The sequence below is a fragment of the Equus quagga genome, chromosome 1 (genome assembly GCF_021613505.1).
Source record: "Equus quagga isolate Etosha38 chromosome 1, UCLA_HA_Equagga_1.0, whole genome shotgun sequence".
Lineage (NCBI taxonomy): Eukaryota > Metazoa > Chordata > Mammalia > Perissodactyla > Equidae > Equus > Equus quagga.
The window spans coordinates 73286812-73306389 of NC_060267.1; the positions used below are offsets into that span (position 1 = coordinate 73286812).

At 49.4% G+C, this 19578-nt stretch overlaps 1 protein-coding gene across 1 annotated transcript; it reads right to left on the reverse strand.

Moving 5' to 3' along the window:
* Nucleotides 1-10663: 10663 nt before the first annotated feature.
* Nucleotides 10664-18334, reverse strand: C1H9orf152 (chromosome 1 C9orf152 homolog). Its single transcript, XM_046672154.1, has 2 exons — nt 18093-18334; nt 10664-13095 (listed from the first exon to the last, which is right to left on the reverse strand). Exons 1-2 carry the CDS (start codon nt 18283-18285, stop codon nt 12569-12571), a joined length of 720 nt encoding a protein of 239 aa, XP_046528110.1. The 5' UTR covers nt 18286-18334; the 3' UTR covers nt 10664-12568.
* Between the last annotated feature and the right edge of the window lie 1244 nt (nt 18335-19578).

A 19578-nucleotide genomic window follows, 5' to 3' on the forward strand; every position in this document is an offset into this window, starting at 1 on the left:
CCATCCTTCATGGCAAGACAGGAATCCATTGAGATCTACATATAGTTACTGCAAAAACACCAAAATGAAAACTACCACTTGTACAATCCTACATGAAAGTCAAATATGGCACTTTACTTATATTTCAATGGAAAACTGACCGTTGCCACCAGATGGCAGCAGACATCTGCACGCTTTCACCAGTAACAACACCCACCCCCCCCCCCCCCCGCCCCCCCCCACCCCCCCCCCCCTTCCCCCCACAACCCCCCCCCCCCCCCCCCCCCCCGCCCCATGTTCTTGAGGGCTAGCGCTGTGCTGAGCGCTTTACACGGATTATTTCATTCAGCTCTTACAACACTCCTTTGTGGTACCATCTTGTACCATAGTAGTATCATCTTCACTTTAAAAATGAGGAAACTCACACTCAGACAGTTTGAATAACTTGCTGCAGATGATATGACCAGTGGCGAAAGGAGGATTCAAACCCACGCAGTCCGCGCCAGAGCCTGTGCTCTGATGTCCCAGACTTTCCTTCCCATCGACTTGATTCGACAGCAAACAAACCTTCCTCTTGGTCCTGGGCCAGCTCTGTTTCTCTCTGACCAGTAGAGCCACCTCCAGCAGAGACCAGCCCAAGAGGGAGAAGGTACTACTGACGGTTGGAAATGGGTCTTGTACGTTGAAGCGGCGAAGGTGGGGAAACGTGAGTGGGGCATTGACAGTCGCTGCTAAAAGCAGCCACTATCACTAAGAGCCAAGACCCACTAAAATTCTGGCTCTTTCCCACAGTTCCTCGGAGCACACAGGCATGTGGTCTGCCCTCTACATTATCACACATGGCTGATGAGTTATGGAAATATTCTGGAGTGCCAGAGAAATCATATCCAGCTCTCCAACTTGAACCATCTGTTTTCCTTGGTGCCCACTGTTTACGTGTACACACACACACATTTTATGGAATCACCGCAATTCTAGGTGTCTGTGTTGGGCAGATGGTCAACATCAAGACCCAATAATTAATTCAGTGGCTGAAAGAAGATAGAAATTTATTTCTCTCTCATATTATAGCCCAAGGGGAGCATTTCAAGGTCTGAGGGCAGATTTGTTTTAAACAGTTCTCTAGAGGTTCAAACTTCTTCCATCCTGATCCTCCATCATGCTCAAACCTGTTGTCATGGTCCTGGTCCAGCCTTAGGAAGGGGTAAGATGCAGTAAAGCCATCTGCTGAGAACATGTGTGCCCATACCCTGGCTCCTCGGTGGCTGTGTCTTCCTTGACTTGATGAGGACAGACAGCAGACTGGCTTCTAGAGACTAGGACACAGTAATTCTAGGATTTCCACTGCTACCCCAGAAGCCGGCAAGGGAACAACTCAAATGAAGCCCAAAGGAATAAACTTCTAAAAACTTGATTAAAGTCGTACTTCCTCCCTCATCACACAGTCCACATCTACTTTATCCCTCCCCATAGTTAGAACAGCACACGCTATGGAAGGAGAAGAGTTACTCGGAGAGACGAGGGGAACACAGAACTGCTCATTGGTCCTGGAAAGTCCTCTGGATTCATCAGGCTGTCCCTGTATCTTAACAAAAAGGATAAGGCGTGACTCCCTGTGCAACACAAATAGCGTTCGAACACCCACATTCCAGGAATCCTGCAAATCATGGGAACAGTGTTGGCCTGCTTAATGGGACTCACGGGGAGTTTTAGCCTGGACTGCGAAGTCACTACAATCACTCACAGATACAAATAAGTTGCCTGTGTTCAGAGGTCCCTCAGTCACTGTCTCACTCACTCCAGTGCAGCTGAGGAGGGCCTTTCAGAGCCTCTCAGGGTCACGCAGCTGCTTGGAGTTGTGCTGGCTTCTCTGAGTTGCAAACCATACAGACTGACCCGAAGATGATTCTGGTGGCTGCTGAATATGTCGGCCGTGTTGTTTAGTTTGGGATCATCTCACCTGGTCTGGAATGACCTCACGCTGATCTCCAGAGCTGCTGGAGCCTGGCAGCGACCTTTAGCTAACACTATGGAATGTATTAACTCAGGATAAATGATGTTCTTTAATCATGGGTTCATGAGTTGTTTTGAGGGAGGGATGTACCAGCCTGCCAGGCATGCTGAGTAATAATAATTGGGTTTATGATATGCATCTGGTTTTGGTGGAGCCTGGGGGGTTTTGACATTTAAGTCTGGTGGTGTAGCTGGAATGTGCCTAGAGGACCAACTCACTCTAAGAGACCCCACCACAAGCAGCCTTTGGGCTTCTAGTGCTCAGGGGCTCTGCGGGTACTCTGGTGGTGGTGTGAGACCTGTGTCATTCAGCGATGGGCGGACAAAGAAGCCTGCGCTGAGAGTACCAGACCCCTTTCAACGCATCTGTGTCTCCTGTGGTTACTGTATCACACTGTTTGAATCCTGTGAGTCCTTTCAGCAGTAGGACGTTTAAGGTAATTAATGTGTAATTAACACACATATCCTCTTGATGCACCTTCATACTCTTAATGTCTTCAACCACCTGCTTGCTAGATGCATTGGTCCTTGGCAATCAGTCTGGTGCCCTGGAAGGGTAAAGGTTCATTATAAGGAGGATGATGAGGGCTCCCAACTGTAACTCCCTGGAGACCATAAACATTACCAGAGAGAATTCAGGTGATGTTCTCTACCTGCAGGTGAGACGTAAAAGCACAAAGCTTGCTCCAGGCAGACAGAGGAAAATGGAGACTGGGCAGGTTGAGGCAAGGATGAGGTATCTGATGTCAGACCTTCTCCTTTCAAGCTCCGTCATCAGTAGAGTTAACGCAGGCCCCTGAGCCTACATCAACAGTCGAGGAAGAATAAGTTTGGGGAGCAAGAGAGTAGAAATGGCTTTACTGTCAGACTAAAGTATACAACTTCATACTAAATTATACAATTCTCGGAGCCCATTTAAAATGGGTCCTGGGTTTCAGATGAGTGAGCAGGGCTGGATCTCCCACAGGCACTCGATCACCTGCGTGGAAGTGAGAGGGGACGCCATGGACCAGCTCTCCAAGGAGGCAGGCAGCTGTGAAAAGGGATGAGCACCCAGGACAGAGCCATGTGGATGAGACAGAGGGGAACCAGGGGGTTCATTGTGCAAGCATACCAGCTTTAAAAAAATAATAATTGGAGGCAAAGTTCACATAAACATAAAATTAGCCACTTTAAAGTGAACAAGTCAGTACACTCAGTACATTCACAATGCTATACAGTCACCACCTCTATCCGGTTCCAAAATACTTTCATCATCCCAAACAGAAACCCCATAATCATTGAACAGTCACTGCCCGCTCCCCTGCCCCCAGCCCTTGGCAACCACTAATCTGCTTTCTGTCTCTATGGATTTGCCTATTCTGCATAGTTCACATAAATGGAATCATACAGTACGTGACCTTTTGTGACTGGCTTCTTTCACTCAGCATAATGTTTTCAAGGTTCATCCATGCTGTAGCAAGTATCAGAACTTCTTTCCTTTTTAAGGCTGAATTATATTGCATTGTATGGATAGACCACATTTTGTCAATCCATTCATCCGTTGACAGCCATTTGAGCCGGTTCCAGTTTTCGGCTTTTGTGAATAGGGCTGCTGTGAACACATGTCTATATGGACTTGATTGAGTCTCCATTTTCAATTCTTTGGGGCGTGTACCCAGGAGTGGAATTGTGGGGTCATATGGAAGTTCTATGTTTAACTTCATACATAACCTCTAACCGCACCCACATCAGGGACTGGAGATGAGAAGAGGGTTGTTGGAGAGAAGCACAGTGAGCTCAGAGTCGCACCCCACAAAGAGTGGGGAGAGCGGGTGCCTGTGTCTCCCCACGCTGAGAGAAAGGAGATAGAAAGGGGCCCTCGAGCAGCTTGTTAGCTGTTCTCTGGAGATCGGGGGACGCGGTGAATGAGTATGTGACTCCAAAGGGCTCCGGCCTGTAGCTGCCAGCTTCCTTAACAGCATAGCAAAGAGACGTGGCTTATGTGAGTTTGACCCTCTCTCCAGAATTTGTGGGCTCAAAGCACAGTGCTGGTTTCCCACGGAGCAGAGATGGGCCTCTCATTCAAGGGGGATGGTGTGAGGTTTTCTCAGATCCTGTCCACAAGGGCTGCCTGGAGAGGGGAGGGAACAGCCTCAGAAAGAAGCTGGAGATTCACCCTGCCTGCAGAGGAGCTACAGACGGGTTACAAGCAGCCAGTTGGAGCAGAGCGCATCCTCCATGTCAAAGGAAGATTCCGGCAATGAGAGGGTGAGTCTCCAAACCAGGAAAGAGAACGTGTCGGCTTTTAATTCCTTCCTAAGCCACAGCCTTAATCAATAAGGTCTTATCTCACCTCCCTCTCACCTCTCACCCCCGCCCAGGGAGGACAGAAATCTCTCTAAGTCATTTGGGATGAGAGCTAGGAGCCCCACACCGAGCTCCCCACCCCTCGTGCTGTGGACATCTAGGCTGAACCTGTGATGGAAGAAGTCTACCGTTGAACGAAGTGGGAAATTTTTTCTTGTTTTAAATTACACCGGACAGGATGTATTAAGTTCCGCACTGAAATTGTGTTTTGTGACTTAGAGCAGCCAGGAGCCCTTTCCATTTCTGTGAGTGATCACAAAAGGACAGGCCCAGCCACGAATTTCATTCATGGCTCTGAAAGGCAAAAGAAAGAAGTTCATGATTCTATCCTAGGAGTCATATCGGTTCAATGTGTTTAAATTTTACCTGTCCTCCATGAGAACAAAGCATGTGACCTGACTGTGTATCCATCCCTTTTGTCCCTGCGTAGAGTCTAGCAGGGGGAGACACCCGGTACCTGGAAAAAGGTTTGTTCTCTCTCTGTGAGGGGACTGTTGACTTGCTAATCACATGGCCCAGCCTGGACTCAGCACACAAATTCACACAAGGGCTTCACAGCTGGCAGCCCAGGGGGCTACTGTAACAACAGGAAGGGGGCCCTGCACCCTTCCTAGGGGACTCGCAGGGGATGACTTTTCTTTCCTGTCGCCTCCTTTCTCTCTTCAGCAGAAGCTAACAGGACTGCCATTGTTTAGACCAGAATAGGAAATGGGCTGAAAGTTACTAAGCGAACTTGTTGAAATGACATACTCTCTCCAGAACTAGTCAGCAATTCTCCATGTCTTGGTGCAAGCGCATGGGACACCAAGGGGGATATTTTTTGCTTAAAAAAATAATCTGCAAGAGGAAATCTACCACAGGTGACCCGTCCACACTGATCACACTTGAAGGCAGGACACAGCGTGTACCGGGACCAGCGAGCCTACGTCAGAATCACCTGGAGGACTTGCGCGGTCGACTGGGGGCCTCACCCTCAGAGTTTCCGGATCAGTAGGTGTGGGTGGGGCCAGAGAACTTTCCCTTCTGACATGTTCCCAGGTCACACGGATGCCGCTGGTCCACAGAACACACTTTGAGACCACAGAGCTGGACTATAGGCGATTGGCTGAGATGCCACTGGCGACCCCAATCACTCTGAAAATTTTCAAATGTCTTTAAAACACTCTGAAAATAACTCTTTGCCCACCCTCCTCACCTCTGGCTAAATACCACAGGGTTTCAGGAGCTTCTTGCCCAAACCATTCAAGGCTCTTGCCCTGGAACATTCCTCATGAGTATCACTGAGTACTCCCTCATCTGTTTATGGCTTCTAGTCCATCTCGAGAAGAATCTGGAAACTAGAGAACCCTCCAACAGGAAGTGCCCCACGTGCTTCCGGTTCCCTGTATGATGCAGGGCAGACAGGTGGGCCCTAGTGAGGAAGTTCAAGGTTTTCTTTCCCTCCATTATCCCACCCCAAAAGAGGACCTAGTGCAGCCGGCATGCTGGTAGGAGGGACCATGACCTTTCTGGTCAACTTTCTTTTTCAGAGACCCCTATGTGGATTGCTTCCTTCTCTTAGCTAGTGTGATCAAATTGGCAGGGGGCTGCCTCCTCCAAAGGACCGTCCCCCACCGCTGCTCCCCCTCCTTGGAAAGTCAAGTAGAATGAGAGCAGGACCCAAAGGAGAGGGGACATGAGGATTCTGCGAGTGGTGCTCTCAGCCTCACAGAGAAGCCTCTGTTCCTTGACCAACTTTGTGCCTCTGGGTTGCAATCCATGTGGTCCTAAGGGAGTGGGTCTGCACGCTGACTGCACATCAGAATCACCAGGAGGAGCTTTCAGAAAGAACCCACGCTCAAGACCAGCCCACCTAGACAGGCATCTGTATAAAAAGGGGAGCAGGAATTTAACAAAGAAATGAAAACAAATGTCCAGCAAAGGATGTATAAAAAGAATGACACTAGTTTTATTCATGATGGCAGAAAATGGAAACAACAATAGAAAAAGAAATTGTGGTTGATGACCAGGAAGAGGCTGAAGAGAACTTTCTAGAATGCTGGAAAGGTATATCTTGATCTATGTCACACAAGTGTGTGTGTGTATCCATATCTGTGAAAATAGGTCTTCCAGCTATGTACAAGATTAGTGCATGTCCCACACTTTACATATTTTATGACTTGATCAAAAAAAAAATGTATAGAATACCGGCTTGGGCCCTACTGCAGAGACTGTAATTTAATTGGATATCTATCCTCCAAGCCTCCTGATGGTTCTCCTGGGCAGTCAGGGTTGAGAAGCACTGTCTTAGAGGCCAGGACTGACCTTGGTGGGAGCCTAAGGCTAGAGGGGCTAAAAGGGGCCTCATGGTTCATGTAAGGTCCAGCTCACCAGGGTTTTGCCACTGCATGCACTTGTTTCAAATCTCCTTTGCACACACTCTTTGGGGACAGGTGGTGGTGGTTGGCTGCTCAGGGGTCTTCCCATCAATCTTGCCAGCGTGTAGGAGAGCTCAGCAGAGAGGAGCCTGGCATTTGGGGGCAAACTCCCCCAGTCCCCAGACTGCGAGTATAGCCACACGTCTTGTGGGCAGTACCTTAAAAGGAGAGCAAGGCTCCAGTGTTGGGGAGAATCTGGCAAATGCAGGAGTAGGGACCCTCCAACCACAAGAGCACCTGCATTTCTTGTGAAGGGCAGCAGCTCCTGCCCTGGGAAAATATTTGCTAAGCTGGATCTGAGCCTGATATTGATTTGGAGGGCCAGCTTAGGCTCCTTGAACACACTTGGAGTTTGGGTTGGCAGAAGACAGTGTTTGCCACCACCAGCCTTTTCCTCCTCCTATTTCTTGGCCAGAGCTGAAGGGTTGGCCCACTGCTGAGTCTTGATTATGATCCTGGACTCAGGGAATTCACGGGGTGGATTCATCAACGAACAGACGAAGGGGAGGTAAAAGCATTAATAACACAGAGTGGGTGTATCATCTTTCTGGATGGAATTGGAGGGGAAAACCTAAAGTAATTGCCACAAACCCAAGGCCAGGAAATAAAATTAAAATGAAAAGTTCAGTCCCTTGGACACCGTTTCGAGGAAGTGTATTGTTCATTAGCTGTGGGAGAAACAGAACCACAGCAGGTAAAAAACTTCCAGGAATTTCTGTGCAGGTGGAAAAATGTTGAACGTGGGCAGATTGGGTCTTTCCCAACAATAAGGAAGCGACATAAAGGGATGTTTGTGCAGAGTAGGGATAACCAAGGCCTCAAAGCCTGGGGAAAATGTTAGGTTTTAGAAAGCAGTGTTCAGAAAAAGTCCTGTGGTCCTCTCTGACTTCCCAACAGAAGCACCCATTTCACCTCCGGCAGTTTCATTTCAAAAATATTTGAAGAGGATTTCCCAGCTATGATGATATACAAATAAGTGAAGGGAAGGAACCAGAAGGAGGTAGTTTAACACAGTAGTGTTAAAAGATAAACTCAGGCATATTCAAAATTTTAAGAGTTTATTTGAGCAGAAATCGTTTGGAATCAGGCAGCGTCAAACCGGAAGTAGTTAGGCGCGCTCCAGCCGCAGGAGCCTGGGGAGAGACGTTTATAGAGAAGATGCGGAAGCAAGGAAAGGAAATTATTGATTGGCTGGAGCTTAGAGCCTAGTTGGCTGGTTGAGATAGCTTGTCCTTAGGTTTCAATTTTGTAACCTTGAGGCATTATAAGCTTAGATTTTGGTTTGCTTACCTAGGCCACCATCTCTTGCAAGGATCATCACCGCACGCAGGTGCAGAAATGCCCCCTGCCTGGGTCCACAAGCCCCAGCTGGGCCAGCAGAGGGTAGATGAGACTGGGGCAACAGACAGGCAAATGGACCTCTGATGCAGTGGTTGGGAGGGCCTGACACGTGAGGAGGCATAACCATTCTCACGAGGGACCCCCATTGCTGGCGAAGTTGCTTGGGATGGAGTCCCTCATCTGCAGGGACCTGTCGGGGGTACCACCTGTTCACACCAAGCCTGCAGACCATGTGCTAGGTACTTACTTGGCAAACGGCCAAGGGAAAAGAGACCGAAACTACAGCACAGCCATCACCTAAAAAGCCAGCTGTGCTTTCTCTGTATCCTTCTACTCTAACAGTAAAACCCTGCGCAGAGAAGGGGGTGTGTGAGGAAGAAGCCAGAAGACCGCGCCCCTCCTTCTAGCCTTAAAGGTATAAATCAAGGCTGGGCTTCGGGGGTCGGCGCAGGGTAGGGAGGTTGGTGGGATCAGACTGGAATATGGGATAGACTTTTAAATTCGAATATTTTCAAGTCTTAAGCTTGGAATGAGAGTGCTTTAATGACGCAGAGAAAACTTAGGAAACCAGGCTGAGCGGGCGGGAGGGGAGCCCACCCCCTAGCGGGACCCAGCAGAGTTGAGAGCTAATGAGAATGACCCTCCCGTCCACACCGTAAAGGGGTTTTATCGTCTCATTACAACTGGGACATCTGTGGCTCTGAGAGGTAAATAATTCAGCCAAGGTCAAGTCTATCAATGCTGAGACTGGAGCCCAGATGCACCGGCCCCGGGGGGGGGGGGGGGGGAGGCGGAGGGGGGGGGGGCGGTCCTCACTGTGGGCCGGTTGGCTGGACGACCCTAATGTATGCAAGTGCCTGATGCAGGATTTACAGTGTGAGCTGGTTGTTCTCTAGATTAGAAAAACCTTCTTCTGCTAGCACTGTGGAGGGTGTGGGAAGAAAAAGTTAGCTCCAGTCCTGACCAGCACGGGAGAGAAAATCCGAGTCTTGGGTAGGGCCGCAGCCCAGACGTAATCTGAGTCCTTTGTCCCAACAGGTTTGACAGCCCGTGAGTTGGTAGAAGTGTGTGAGTGTGATTGATAAATACACGTGGTTCTGCTCCGACGTTCCTGGCAGAAGCAGCCTTGTGGGAAGGAAGATTCAAAACCAGCCTTCCTCTTTCCCCCTCTCCCTTCAAGGTCTTCCACAGGGAACACGATCCTCAGCCCCACCCCAGACACGTCCCAGGGGAAGGCAGGCCTGCGGGGCAGAGGCGTCCCCGGGTCAGCCTTGGAGGTGGTCAGCGGGCTCTGACCTGAACTTGCTAACACTGAGCTGGCCTGCCCTTGGCTGAAAAAACCTTCCCACATCCAGCATTGCCTCTTGGGCTCTGGCATCTTAAAGCCGTGCTCAAGAGAAAGCAACTCCAGACTGGAAAATGAGGACTCTAGAAAGTGGGGATTTGTGGAAGGTTTGGAATGAGGAGAGTGACCTGTGCCACTTCTTACACTATCTCTTGCCTCTTGAGGTCTCTGGCTCCACACCCCACTGGCTCTCCTTTTCTCCCTGGTCAGCTCTCTTCAGTGTCCTTCACTGCCTCTCCTCCCTCTGTTCCATCTCTTCTCAGGAAGGACTGGAAAAATCCTTAGAGATTTTTCAACTAAGTAAATTGGGAGTTTTCAGGACTCATTCTGGACCCTGTCTTCTCTCTACACTCTGCATAGGTGAGCTCATCCTTTCTCATTCTAAGTACCTTGACGTACTCGTGATGCTTAAATTCACATGTGTAGCCCAGAACTCTAGTCTCATTTTATCCTCTGGCCTATTTGATATCTTCATTTGTGTGTCTCGTGAGCATCTCAAACTTAGTATCCTTCAAACTGAACTTATAATTTTCCTTCAGTAAATCCTCTTGATGCCTACTCCAAAATATATATCAAATGGATCTATCTTTTCTCCATCTCTTCTGCTCCAGCTCTTGCTTGAGCTAACAGTATCTTTCATACGGAACATTTCCTGGTCATTTTTTTCCTGACAGTGCCTCTTTTTTTTTTTTTTTTTTTTAGGAAGATTAGCCCTGAGCTAACATCTGCTTCCAATCCTCCTTTTTGTTGAGGAAGACTGGCCCTGAGCTAACATCCATGTCCATCTTCCTCCACTTTATGTGGGACGCCTGCCACAGCGTGGCTTGCCAAGCGGTGCCATGTCCACACCTGGGATCCGAACTGGTGAACCCCGGGCCACCGAAGCGGGAACTTGCGCACTTGACTGCTGCACCACCAGGCCGGCGCCCTGACATTGCCTCTTACTGTGACCCTCAACTCATTCTCCATAGAACAACCAGAGTAATCTGGTTAAACTGCAAATCAAATCATTTTAGCTTTTTTTTTTTTTTTTACGATTGGCACCTGAGCTAACATCTGTTGCCAATCTTTTTTTTTTTCTTCTCCTCAAAGCCCCCCAGTACATGGACATGTTTGTATATTCTAGTTGTAGGTCCTTCTTGCTCTGCTATATGGGATGCCGCCTGAGCATGGCCTGATGAGCAGTGCCATGTCCGTGCCCAGGATTCGAACTGGGGAAACCCTGGGCCACCGAAGCAGAGTGTGCAAACTTAACCACTCGGCCACGGGGCCGGCCCCCTCATTTTAGTCTCATAGTAAACCCCTTAATGGCTACTTATTGTATTCAGAATAAATCTAATATTGTACTGTGACCTGGCCCCTATCCATACCTGTTAGCCATTTGGGCTCACCCATGTTTCCATTTCTTCTCTCCTTCCAGGCACATGGGATGATCGCACCTCGTCATACCCTTGAAGTGGAGATATGACTATGTCACTTGCTTTGGACAGTGAAATGTGAACAAAAGTGATTTGCGAGCCAGTACATGACTATGAATGCACTCCCTTCTCCTGCTACAGTGATTAGGGAAACCACTATTGACGTGGTGGTACCACAAGACTGAAGCAGCCTGAACTGCTAGTAATACATGTAGGAGAGCTGCTCTGGAAGTTTCCCCAAATCCACAGTGGACTTTTCATGAGTTAAAAAAAAAAAAGCTTCTCTTGTGAAATTTTTGGGGTTGTTTGTTACTGCAGCAAAACATAGCCTATCCTGATTTCTATATTGTAGAAAGAGGGTTCCTTATGGGAATCCTCTTTAAAATAAAAACAAAGGACAAAATTGTTTTCAGAAAATTTCCTTCTTTTTCATTAGACTATAAAAAAATTAACAACTGGATCATTAATTATTTACAAAAAGAATTACAATGAATCCTCAAATTGGAGTGAATTTGTGGGTGGCCCAAGGAGCAGGCACATATGCCTCTTTGACAGGTAATGACACTCCCAGTTGACAAGTCGGGATGTGGAGGGGCAAGACTGGATCACCATGAGGAAAAAAAGGAAGACGTGGATGAAATGTCACAGAGAGAGAATCTGATAGGAGGGCAAGGCCCCTTAGATGTGTTTAAATATCATTGCTAAAGTTAAACATTAACCAGGAAAGACATACTTTCTTCCCCATCACCCAAGTAGCACCTGCTTTGCTTTCTCTTAGGTTTCAAATACCCCAGGAAGGTTGAGTGATCTCAATGTGGCTGAAAGGGAGCAGTGTGTGGGGAGCACATATTTTCCAAGCAGGAGCATTTCTTTGTCCCCTTCTGCTCAGGCTCCTGTAACTATATATTTCAGTGATTGGCAGTGTTAAATAAGAACTTAATTTGGAGCATTGGAGGGAGGGAAGGAGAGAGAGAACACAGACAAATAGAAAGGCAGACGGGAAGGATGGAGGGAGGGATGGAGGGAAAGAAATCTATGATAAGACTGGAATATGCAGTCTCAGTGAGATAGGACCGGCCCTTTCTGAAGACCCCTCAAACACATAAAACAGTAGATGACCCTGTTGTGACCCTTTTTACCCAGGGTGACCATACTTTGGGATGCTCCAGCTGAAATGGGGCGACCACTACCAGTGAATGTAGTGATTTCTAAGTGAGCTGGCCTCCAGGCATAGCAACCAGAAAAAGTCAATTCTCATAGCTCATCTTCTCCAGAACATGTGAAAAATCATCAGAAGATATTGAAAACAAGATTGCCCGCGTCCATTGACTCCAGGACATTGTTAAGGCATTCCACTGGCCGGGGGGCCTGTGTTATGTTTCAAAATTCCCTAGTTCTAGAGACCTCCCCAAGGAATGGGCATCCAGGCCTCCACAGCAATGTCTTTTTACAAAAGCAGAAAGGGGCTGCATTGATCAGATAGCACTTTCATCCTGGACTGTGAGCAATCTGGCCTGGGAAATCTCTTCTGTTCTCAGGGACAAGGCAATGTGCCCACTGTAAGGTTCATTTCCCACAATCCCTACAATTGAGTTAGTCCAGTTCCTGCGCACAGCTAGAGGCCCTCGTTGTGGCTCTGCCTCCTGCATTCTTTGATGATGCCATAGCTGGCCTCGAGGTTGGGACAACAGGCTGAGTAGAAAGCTTCAGGCTGGGCCATATAAGCCCAGGTTCCGGGCAGCTTGGGAGATCCTGGGAGTTTTCCTTTGAGGAAATGGATAGTGAGCTGGTTTTCCAGATCTGAGTGTGGTCTTTATGGAAGGAGGGCACTGAACGCCAATGTTTAAGGTGGATCCCACCACCTTGGTATGGGCACTGCCCACCTGACACTCACTCTGAGCTGCCTCTGGGTTCGTGGTCCCTTGCTGAGTCATCTGATTGTTTCCAAGCAAGCCTGGGTCTCCTTCCTCAGGGAGCCTTTGCTCAGACCCCATGAGCTTGCCCTTGTGTTTTGTCTGATGACTGGTTTCCTGGTGGAAGGCTTGGACCAAGCGGTGCATCTCTAGGTGTGTGTGCCATGGAGACTCAGGGGCCTGCGGACAGCCTCTGTCAGCCTCCTCCAGCATCCCTGCTGCCTCAGGATCTGCCTCGTCCAGAGACAGTGAATGCCTTCTCTCCTTGTTAATCCAAACAGCACTGACCATGGATTCAGCAGGAGCAGCCGTGTTCCCTCCTGAGAAAGCAAGGACAAGCTGGGTCACCAATGCAAGTCACATGGGCAGCTCTCATTTGGGGGGTCTCAGAGCTTTCAAGCTGAAGAAAAGCCATGCCCCAAACTTCAAGGAGGCCAGGTACCCAGTACACTGCATGTGTGTGTATACACATACATGGGTACACACATGATCCCACGCATATGCTCACACACAGGCACTCTCTCCCACCCAACACACTCACACCCATACAAGCTGTCTCTCTCCCCCCAATACACACAATTATTCATTCATCCAACAAATACTTATTGAGTACTTTTTATGTGCTAGTTATTGTTTATTCTAGGTCCTGGGACTATAGCAGTGAACATTGAGGTGAAATCCACACCTTCATGCTGTGTTCTAGTGGGGTAGAAAAACAATAAGCAAATGAATATATTCTAATAAAATTGCAGGTGGTAACCAGTGCCATGGAGAAAAGCTCAAGCACAACAGAGTTTAATAAGAGACTTCAGGCTCTGACTGCAGTGAGGGGGGAACCCTGGGAAGAGGTAGGGAACTAGCATTTCAGGCTGACAGAATGACAAGGAGCAGGGCCACACGTGGTCACCCACACGTATGGATTCACATACACTCAGCGGTGGAAAAGGTGACTCCTAACTTACTGGGTTTTGTGTTCTGGGATCCTGATAATGGGTTTACCACCCAAGGCAGAGGAGGGAGGAGCTGCATTTCGAAGCAGCTCCTTTTGAAGGAGTGGCCTTCTCCTTCCATCCCATAGATACTGGTCCCTCTTTCTCAGGGACATATTTCTACCACCTTCTGGAACATGATAGTTTATTGTCAATTCTTGGTGGCAGCCAGAGTTGTGAGAATGAGTAAAAGGCATTTTCCTATGGAAAGTAGGTCTGGAGATCCCCCTGAAATGTCAGTGAAGCTCACTTGTGCTTGACATTTGTCACTGTGGGAGGCCCTGTAGGTGACAAAGTGCATTGCAGGAGAGGGGAGATGGCGTTGGAGGAATAAAGTCAGAAAGAAGCCCCTGAGCCCCAGTTCTGGGAATCAGAGAAACAGAGGATTGATGCAGCTGTGTCTGCAAACCGTTACAGACCCATAAGCACTGACTCCAGTGGTTTTGTTCCCGCTTTATAACCACGCTATTTTCTTAGCACGGCAAACATGAAAACCTTTACAAATATTCAAGTGCTCTCTACTTACTTGAGAACAGAGGGGGATGGGGACATGATGGGAGAAGCTAGGAAGTGGGATCCTCTCCCACTATGAGTCTAGGAGGAAAGGACCCAAGATGGACAGGCAGGTCTTGGTAGCAGAGAGGAGCCGACTCAGCTCTCAGTCCAGCCTTGGGTCCGCAGAGGACAAGGAAAGAGACTAAGTGGGGAGGTGCACATGGGCTCCGACCACAAAGCGGACCCTTCTGGGAATCACTCCATGAGCCTTCCATTGTGGTCCCCTGCACACCTTTGGAACGGTGCCTCCTCTCCACGGTCCAAGCAAAAGAAAGTTAACACAATTATCTGAAGAGTGTAGGGAAATTTCCTATCGTGTGCTTTATCTGTTTTGTTTTGGTTTTGGTCGATCGGGGACTAAGGATGACAGAAATGTTTTAATTATCTACATGCTTTCTTAATCCCCCATCTTTCGTTCAGTTTGCCAGAAGGTACCAGTTGGAGAAGGAGGATTTTGAGCTCCTCCTCGATCTCTCTCTTCAGCTGGGGTGAAGCAATGGGGAACGGAGATCTTAAAACCGGAGTTGACTTACAGGGCTGTTGGGAGCGTTAAATGAAATGTACATAAAAAACACCCAGCCCAGATATGAGTTCTCATCCCTAATCCCATTTCTACATGAGATGAGTCACACACCACCTAGATGTGAGAAAAGCATATGCCTTTTGGATACCAACTGTTGAGGCAATGGGGGCTTCATAGACCCCCGGCTCAAGGTCCCATGGTACCCTTATGTTGCATAAGGGCAGCCATGCTGCTGCTTGGAACTGCATTTCTAGAACTGAGATCCATTCCATAACGCTAATACAGGATGAAGAAAGCCAATTCCAGGGCCCTTCCTTCCATTGATCAGCTCCCAGAATACCTGCCCTTCCAAATACAAGTCAATGTCTTGACACTGAAATCTAGTTTTAGTAGGTGCTGATCTCAATGGTCTATCTTCTAGGGTCTCTCTGTGTACTGGACACAGAGGATCACTATCTTCTAAGTTCCCTCTACTGGCTTGGCTTCATGACATTAATATCACCTGGTTTTCTCCTACCATTAAAAAGATACGTAATTGTGCTAAGACATACATAACACAGGATTAACCATCATAACCATTTCTAAGTGTGCACTTCAGTGGTGTTAAGTAGTCACCTTGTTGTGCAACAGAGCTCCAGAAGTTTTCTCATCTTTCCAAACTGAAACTCTATACCCAGTAGACAACAACTCTCCCTACCCCCTCCCCCAGCCCCTTGTAACCACCATTCTCCTTTCCATCTCTATGAATTTGACTACTCTAGGTACCTCGTCTAAGTAGAATCATAACAGTATTTGCCCTTTTGTGGCTGATTTATTTCACTTAGCATAATGTCCTCAAGGTACAGTATGTGTCAGGATAGCCTTCCTTTTTGAGACTAAACAATATTCCTCTCCTGCCATTTTGACTGCTCTCTCTATCTTCTCTGGCTTCTCTTCCTCTGTTTGTCCCTTAAATATTTGAATATTCCAGAACTCTAATTTTCATCCTAGCCTCCCATCAATTGACACGGTGACCCTCCACCATCTTATCCATGCCCATGGCTTCAACTACCACCTGCATGTTGATGACCCCAAACCTGTATCTCCAGCCCAGATTTCTCTCCTGACACCCAGCCTGGTTGGGAGTTCTAGAGACAACTCTCTCACATACTGCATATTCAAAAACAAATTCCTCTTTCCCTACCAGAAACCTTTTCTCCCGTATTCCCCACCTCAGTGAGTGGCACCACCATCAACCTTGTTGCTAAAAGTGCAGGCAGAATTGCTTTTCTGCCTCCCTAGCATCATTTCTACCTTATTTTTGTAATCTTACCCTGGTTTCTCCCTGGAGACCTACCTTATTCCTCGCACTCAGCCCAAGTGCTTCAAGTGTCCTTCCAACTCAGACTCATGTGACATAAGTGACCTGGTCCTCAGCCACTCAGCACATAAAGCCCTGAGGAGCTTTATACATATCAATTCATTTAATTCCTACGACAACCCTATATAGTCAAGCACTGCGTAACAACATTTTGGTCCATGATGGACTGCGTATATGACGGCGGTCCCATAAGATTAGTACCATACAGCCTAGGTGCGTAGTAGGCTATGCCATCTAGGTTTGTGGAAGTGCACTCTATGATGTTCGCACGCTGACGAAATCGCCTGATGACCCATTTCTCAGAACGTATCCCTGTCTTTCTGCAACACGTGACTGTACTTCAGGTTATGACAGTTATTCCCAATTGACAGACAAGGAAACTGATTCACAGGGAATTTACATAACTTGTTCAAAGCTGCATATCAAGTAAATGACAAGAGCTGAGACTCAGACTCAGGCTCTTCCTCAAGTTCACGACCGCTCCATCAGACAGTGCACTATGTCTCACAATTAGAGAAAGGGTGTGGACTTGCCAACTGTTAGGACTACTCTGAAAGAGCTTTCCGGAGCCTGGGGGTGGGAAGTCTTCCCTGAGAAGGCAGCGCCTGAGTATTCCTTGCATTCACCTGCCCTAACTTATCACGCAGTGCCGATGGAGGAGAGGACACTGAGTTACAGAATGCAGGAGAGAGGGCTGCGGGGAGGGTCATGGACAGGGCATGGTGAATCCTATGGTGCACACTGCGTTTGGGCTGTCTTTTGGACATGCCCCTTATATGGATTTGCGCATCTGAATCATGGGTGTGTTAAGCATGTGCTTTCATTTAACAGAGGTTTCATTTAATAAGTGTTTGCTGAATGACTGAATGAATAAACTCCCTTGAGGATGGCATAGGGCTTTTGGAACGGTTCAGCTTCTGCCCTGCAGAGATGGGGGCTACTTGGCTGTGCCAGTTCAGGTCAAACAGATCCTACTGGTTGGCAACAGCCCAAGTCATGAGGGATGGGTGCCTTCAGCGCAGAAGTGCCACTTCTGTCTCCAAAAGGCAGCACAAATCCTGTCCCGGATGGTGAAGTCCCCTGGACCCTGATTCCTTCCCAGCCTGGCCTAGTGCAGGGTGGGCCACTCGATAAGTCCCAAACTGTACAAATAACCACAGAAACCCCCAGGCACAGCCTTGACCTTTCAGGGGGTCTTCCCACCTCCCTGGACCTGTTCCTCTGTCAGAGGATCAAGGGCTGGGATGTGACAATTGTTGCTTCCTGAGCCTGTACTCCTAACGTCCTCCTGGGATGAAAGCTGTGTTCCCAAAGGACAGAGGCTTCTCCCCTGGAGGAGGGGGCTTCCAGGTCTCATTGCGCCTCCCTGGCTGCTCTTAGAGGTGTGATAAGCAGCTGTGTGAGCATGAGCGCCTCCTGGATCCCTGAGCCCTGCACTTCCTCTGGCCAGTTCGAGGGGCTGTCGGGAATGCCACGTCTTCTGTCTCCGGAGCCAGTTTCTCAGGTTTGCAGGAGGCGCCCCGTGAGACCCAGCCAGGAAGCAGAGCCCTTATCTTCCCACCTGGCCTAGCAGGGGGGCTAAGCCCGGCTCACCAGGCAGACCAGTCCAGCAAGATCAGAATCTAAGAGGAGAGGCCAGGAACAGCAGGCTGCCGGCCAGATGCCTGGTTGAGGCCCTTGGCTCAGGTGGCAGAGGGACTGAGCCAGGCAGAGCTGCCCGGCCCTGGTCTCCTTGCTCTCGCTGTGACTCCTGCCAGTCTGCATCCCTGCTCTTCCCACCAGGAGAGCTCGCAGAGCCCTGGCCTGCCCTGCCCGCAGCCCAGCCACCCACGCCGCCCCCAGCCGGGCCCTCCTCCCCTCCCCTTCGGCCCAGCACCTGCCCAGCCCTACCTTTCGGAAGCACCACGAGGTGGGCCTGGGCCCTCTGCTGCCGCCTCAAGCCTTCGTACTGGGCTCGCAGGAGCTGGATGCTGAGCGAGGGCCCTTTCCCTGGGGCCTGAGTCCCGGAGCCCTGAGCCATGAAGTGAGACCCCAGAAGCCAGAAGTGGGGCAGGGCAAGACATGGGCAGGGCAACCTCTTCATCCGGGATCCGGGAGGAGAACAAACAGTGGGGGGCGGGGCCTGGGGGGGGGGGGGGGGGCGCGGTGGATGAGGAGAGAGGGAAGTGAGGACAGGAGGTGGAAAGATAGGGGGAGGAGTAAAGCGGCCGGAGAGGAGAAAGACTGGTGAGAGAAAAAGGGGAGACAGAGAAATGTGGGGGAGGGGGCACGTAAGAGGAGCAGGAAAAATTAGAGGTAGGAGGAGAACCCGGGAGGAGGAAAAGAGGGGTATGCGAAGCTGGAGGAAGACTGGAGGAAGGAGGTGATGTGGTGAGGGGATTAATAGGGTGAGGGGGATTAATGGCGCGAGGGAAGAGTGAGGACCACGGGGAAACAGGGGGAGGAGGAGGAAGGAGGGATTAGGGAGGAAGGATCGAGGCGCATGAGGGTGAAGGGAAGAGCAGGGATATGAGAAAAGCAAGCCCAGCTGCTCAGAGTCCTGGAAGTCCAAGCTGGCGTTGTAGTCCAGGTCCTTCACTGCTTGATCTCAAAGTTTCGAATCCAGTTCCAAGAGTCCCCTGAAGCCCCCTGTTTCCGGGCAGAGCTGGAGCTGAGCTGGGGAATGCCAAGTGCCTGCTCCGCTCACACCTCCTGGACTGGGTCCTGGACGCGCAGCAGCAAAACCGCCCACTGGGTTTGCAGCTGGAAAAGGAACACCCTCCGCAGCCTCACAAAGCAGGGGCCTCGGGCTTGTGCATGCTGCAGGGCTGCCCTAGGGAAACCCAGTGGCAAAGGTGCCCCCAAGATCTCTACTCACCCCCCAACGCATCCGAGGAGAAAGCCCAGCTCCAAAGTTGGCCGTGGGGACAGAGCCTCCAGCCAGCCGCACCTCTGTGATATTTGATGCCGTCTCTGGTCTCTGCCGTCTCAGCATTCTCCAAATAAGCAGGGAGTTGGTGTTTGTCTTCCCACAGCCAGGGCGCCCTCCCGCCCTGCTGGCCAGCCCCACCGTCTCTACATCCCCTTTGAATCCTAGACCCTTTCTCCCCTGCACCAGCTTCCACCTATCCTTGCTCCCTTTGGTTAACTAAGTCCCTTTTTATCTTCTCCCAACATGGGGTTTACAGATTTCCCAATTACCCAACTTGCCCACAGAGGCAGTGGAAACAGAGTAGCAGCTGAACTTAGGAGATATTTTGGAGGTTAACTGGATGGGATGTAGTCATCCGAAGTGGCGAGTGAGAGAGGGAGGGTCCATCTTCATTGGATAGTGTTAGTTTGCTGGGGCAGCTGTAACAAAGCACCACAGACTGGTTGGCTTAAAAAACAGAAATCT

Excerpts from the sequence above, each read along its gene's own strand:
- C1H9orf152 (XM_046672154.1), bottom strand. The coding sequence starts at position 18,285 with ATGAAGAGGTTGCCCTGCCCATGTCTTGCCCTGCCCCACTTCTGGCTT. Across the intron at positions 13,096-18,092 it reads CCTCGTGGTGCTTCCGAAAG|GAGGGAACACGGCTGCTCCT; the intron begins GTAGGGCTGGGC and ends TTGCTTTCTCAG.